Raw genomic sequence first — 5,165 nt, 5'->3', positions numbered from 1 at the left:
AGCTAACTCTACACTTATTTTTAGCCCAAAAGATTATCTTTTATTTTTTTAACAATTTTAAAATTACCCCAAAGTTTTGTATTTTATAAAAAAGTGCATCATCTATTATGACCCAACTAATCCACAGGCTAGTTACTATCATTTTTTTGGACTGATGGATCTTATAATATTATTGCAATTTGATAAATTGTAGTAGCTAATAATTGTGTTATTAGCAGTTGATATTAAAATATCAGGTTATGGTTTTAGGATAGTGTATTATATAGTTCATTATAAAAATCATGATTTTGTGTCAAATTTATCTATATTCAGGACTATGGCATGTGATAATGATAATGAATGACATCGATGAAGGTTCTGCATATACAGGATTAACAAGTTTGTTTGTTTGGTATTGTTGGATATGAGCATAAGTCACGTTTCATATATATTTTGAAAAATAATATCCAAAAAAATTTTCATCTTCAAATCAAAATTTGCTTAAATTAAATTTTTTAAAACTAAATTGGGAATCTATGATCAAATGGTAGCATAATGACTTGGGTTAGACTTGGCCATTTCGACTTTTTAGTGTACTTATTAGAAACTTCATGGGGTGTAGCTGAAATAGTTCTACTTCAAACTCCGAAGCGAAAGAAAGGGGTTTTAATTTCACTCTATTTAATTCTCGAGAAGGCCAACAACAAGAAGAGTATAGTTCAAAAAGGAGGGAAAATGCAAAACCCCTTATTAAACCCTAATTCACTCTCAAAATCTTCCTTTTTCCACAAATAGTCAAAAACCCACACCCATAAGCTTGTCGAAAAGTTGCCGAATGATGATATAGCAGCAAAATAGCAATTTTTCGAATTATCAAATCATCAGTAAACTGTGAACGGGTTTTGACTTAATGGCGAGGCTTCTTCGTACTGCTACTTCTCTCAGAACATATCTTTCGTCGCAACCACATGTGAGTTCTTTATATTTTTTAAGAAACCTATTTCCTTTTGAAGTCATTTTTTTTTGTTGCAAAAGAGCATAAATTGGCTATGCTAAAGAGATCACTAAGACCTTAGCTATTGCAGTTGTGGCTTTTTGCTCTAAATATTTTGGTGCCAGTTGTGATGGGGAAATATTTCTAGAAGCTGGTTTGTTATTTTATTCAAACACTGAAATACTCGACATTTGAACAACAATGTCTGTTCGTTTCTTTATATGCAGTGTTTGAGAAGAAGCTTATTTGGGGCATTGGATCAGCTATGCTACTTTTCTTCTCGAGGTGTGTAAATTCAGGTCTTGGTTTATAGTACTACTAATGTACTTTAAAACATTTACTCACGTTGCACTTTGTTCTACTGATAATGCACTTGGTTTTGGAATTTTTTCCTATTCACATATTTTAATTTGATAAAAAAATCTGTATTTACTATGAAATGTTATGTCTAGAAGGAAAAATATTACAAATAAATTGTCACACTTTAATTTGAATAACTGAAGTAGTTGACGTGAAAGCTGTTAGTTGGGCTTTGATACTTCTATTCACACTTCAGTGTCTGTCCACCGATGTGAAATCTATGGAAATGTATCATTTGCTGATATATTTCGAATAATTTCCATTGTGTCCTGTTCAAAATGTGCAAAGGCTTATTTCTATTTAGACATTAAAGCTGTCCTCTTCTGATGCTCATGGATCATAGTCTTCTATTCCTTTTCAGGTAAGAAAAAGTCAAACTCAGATGGCAGTGATTCAGGTGAAGAGAATTTGTCCAAGAAAGACTTGGCTTTGAAACAAGCATTAGATCAGATCACTATATCATTTGGAAAGGGATCTATCATGTGGCTTGGTCGCGCAGTGTCCCCAAAACAAGTTCCCGTAGTGTCTACTGGATCATTTTCTTTGGATACTGCCCTTGGGATTGGGGGGCTTCCTAAGGTAAAAAAATAAATACCAACTCCTCCTGTTTTGGGCATTCCAAATATGGTGAATACAAATGGTGATTTTAAACACTTAGATTCCAGATATTTTATGCTAATAATGTTCTGATATACTTTGAGGAACTAGTAAAATTCGTATTTATACCAAAGTTCTTTACGAATCTTTTGTTACTTTAGGCAGTTAAGTCACTACTTTTCTATATATGTGAGAAACAAGTAGTTGCTGATCAATGTTAGGCCGGCAGGTTATTTTCATATCTACGTTAGTACCTATTTATTGCTTTTGTGCAGGGACGCGTAATAGAGATATATGGTCCGGAGGCTTCAGGAAAAACGACTCTTGCTCTGCATGTAATTGCTGAGGCGCAGAAACAGGGAGGTTTGTCTATTTTGTACTTCACAGCCATGCATTCTCATTTTCCACTTGCAAAATCTATTAGGACTATGAAATCGAAAAAAAGACCTGAGAGCAGAAACTATGGGCATCTTGTCCCTAGAATATCATTTGTGACTTGGCTCTATTTTGTTAAAGCAAAAGATAAGATTTTTTTACTAAAGTAGAAAGAAAAGAGAAGTTAATCTAAATGAAAGTTACTTTATTGAACCAGAGCTTTTCAAATTCTTTCGGAATAAGTTGACACGGTTTGAGCTTTGAGGAAGAGACCACAGATGCACCACACAGAGGACCGGATGATACTCTATCTTACACATTGTGTAATAAGATAAATCGTCGGATTGTTTTGTTTTGTGCACTAACTACATACGCATATGGTAGCCAAGAAAGCACCAGATAAGAATAACCTATCTTAAAATAGGGTGTCAGCTCTTTCCCTTAATGAATCTGTTTGGAGTTCTAGGCGTCCTGGTGCTTTTTCTTTCGTTGAGGAGAGGCTCAAGAATTCCTCTCGAGACAAACAGGTTATATGCATTTTTAGCTTATTACAACTGACACATGAATTACTTATGCTTCTTGTTTCTTTGTAGGTTATTGTTGCTTCGTTGATGCTGAGCATGCTCTTAATCCGGCATTGGCTGAGGCCATTGGAGTAAATACTGAGAACTTACTTCTGTCTCAACCAGATTGTGGTGAGCAAGCTCTTAGTCTGGTGGATACAATTATAAGGAGTGGTTCGGTTGATGTTGTTGTTGTGGACAGTGTAAGGCAGCTTAAAACTGTTGCTGCATTCTTCTAGTTCTGTTGCTTTCATGATCATCTGATTCAGAGTCAATTATATTAATAATCTTCACTTATCAAAAACTTCTTTTGACAACTGACTTCCATGGCAGGTGGCTGCCCTTGTCCCAAAAGGTGAGCTTGAAGGTGAGATGGGAGATGCTCATATGGCAATGCAAGCTAGACTGATGAGTCAAGCACTCCGCAAGCTGAGTCATTCTTTATCGCTATCACAGACCATTTTAATCTTCATAAATCAGGCAAGAGCCTTAGGCTTCCTAAGTTCATATCATGCTTCGTGCCCTCATCTTTCCTTTATTCTGTTGCTCGGTCGGAGTTAAGAGATATTTCAGTGGGGTTAAATTGCATATTTGGATTACTGTATTTCCCTGTGTATTTTCCATTTTGATAGAGACATGCAAAATATCTAGTTTGTCTAATAATCTTTTCTGATTAATTGCACCCTGGTTCAGGTCAGGTCAAAGCTATCAACTTTTGGGGGATTTGGAGGGCCTACTGAAGTTACTTGTGGTGGTAATGCCTTGAAGTTCTATGCTTCTGTGCGTCTAAACATAAAGCGAATTGGGCTCGTCAAGAAGGGGGAAGAGGTATGAATCTCTGTTGATCAAGATATTAGAGTTTCAATATTTTGTGCGCATATCCAATTTATTTAAGAGTATATACAAATTGAGACTGCAGGACCACCTGAAGCATTACTTGATAGACAGTGGTGTCCTTTTACCTTTTTTTTTCTTTCTTTTTTTTTTCTTCTTATTCTTGAAACATGATTGCCAAAATTGCGTATGATAGTGGAATCTGTTTTGTGAATTTGACTTTTCTAATTTCCAATTTTCTCAGATGTATTGTTTTACATTTTAGTATTCAGCTTCAAGTGTTCCCATGTTTAAACTTCATTATTATGAATACTCTCTTCCTTTCTTTGGGAAAGCAATTTGTTCTTTTGGTTTCAAAATATTTGCCTGTCTAAGAAGTTAGATAGATGTACATGTATATTACGTTTGGGGGGGGGGGGTGGTTACTTATGGGCCTACGGCACTTGTTATTTTATACATCCTTGTCTGGAATTCTTGTATAAAGCTCTTATGTAAGCATAGTATTATGAAACTATAGCTGTATCCTCAGTCGCTCTTCTGTTATGATTTGTGCATGGAGAGTTCCATGTTTGCTTTACTGACTTGAATGCCCTTTGTTTGAGCTAATGTGAGGGACATGAACTGTCCAAAATCTGATTGTACTGGCATTTTTTTTTATATAGAGTCTCTATTTTACAGACCATAGGAAGTCAAGTTCTTGTTAAGATTGTAAAGAACAAACATGCTCCTCCATTTAGAACTGCAGAGTTTGAGCTTGAGTTTGGTAAGGGAATTTCCCGTGAAGCTGAACTCATTGACTTGGGAGTCAAACATAAGCTCATCACAAAGGGTGGTGGTGGTTATTACAGTATCAACAATCAGAGCCTTCGTGGTAGAGATGCTGTAAAACATTTCCTAGCTGAGAACGATAGTGCAAGGGAAGATCTTATGATGAAACTTAGAGAAAAGCTTTGGGACCACGGGGACAAAGAAAAGGGTTCTGATGTGGAGTCTATACATGTAGACCCTGTCGAGGAGGCTGTTTTGAACGATACAACTGATGAAGATGCTGCAACTGCAGTTGAGGCATGAAGGTTCGTCAAATGAAACTGCTGGCTTCCTGTCCATATCAGTTTTGCTGGTTGATTCATGGGCAAAAAGTGGTTTTTGTGGAGCATCCTTGGTTCATCATCATTTGTAATCTGCTCTTGTACTTAATGAAGTATCCAAACCATGGCTTTGTAAGTTTTGTCCACATGTAATTCTGATCGCATGGTTCATGGAAACTACTCAATTAGAGAAAGGAAGGGGCCAGAGCCTAGTTCAATTTTTTCAAATAACCTCGATTGCGGTTATCAGTTGGTCACCTTCCAATGTATGCTAAAATTCTCTTGTACATAACAGTGAGAATCTGTATCCAATCTTTATTTTAGTAAAGCTAAGCTTTTTGTGATTGAAGCCTCGACTCTGGGAACAACATGGAT

General features: G+C 36.1%; 1 protein-coding gene across 1 annotated transcript; it reads left to right on the top strand.

Moving 5' to 3' along the window:
* The first annotated feature begins 629 nt into the window (after positions 1 to 629).
* LOC107805436 (DNA repair protein recA homolog 3, mitochondrial) lies at positions 630 to 5,139 on the top strand. Its single transcript, XM_016629478.2, has 8 exons — positions 630 to 949; positions 1,201 to 1,258; positions 1,695 to 1,912; positions 2,206 to 2,293; positions 2,899 to 3,071; positions 3,202 to 3,348; positions 3,562 to 3,696; positions 4,381 to 5,139. Exons 1-8 carry the CDS (start codon positions 890 to 892, stop codon positions 4,771 to 4,773), a joined length of 1,272 nt encoding a protein of 423 aa, XP_016484964.1. The 5' UTR covers positions 630 to 889; the 3' UTR covers positions 4,774 to 5,139.
* Positions 5,140 to 5,165: the final 26 nt, after the last annotated feature.

Source organism: Nicotiana tabacum, chromosome 13 (assembly GCF_000715075.1).
Source record: "Nicotiana tabacum cultivar K326 chromosome 13, ASM71507v2, whole genome shotgun sequence".
NCBI classification, from domain to species: Eukaryota; Viridiplantae; Streptophyta; class Magnoliopsida; order Solanales; family Solanaceae; genus Nicotiana; species Nicotiana tabacum.
This window is presented reverse-complemented; position numbering and strand designations above follow the sequence as displayed.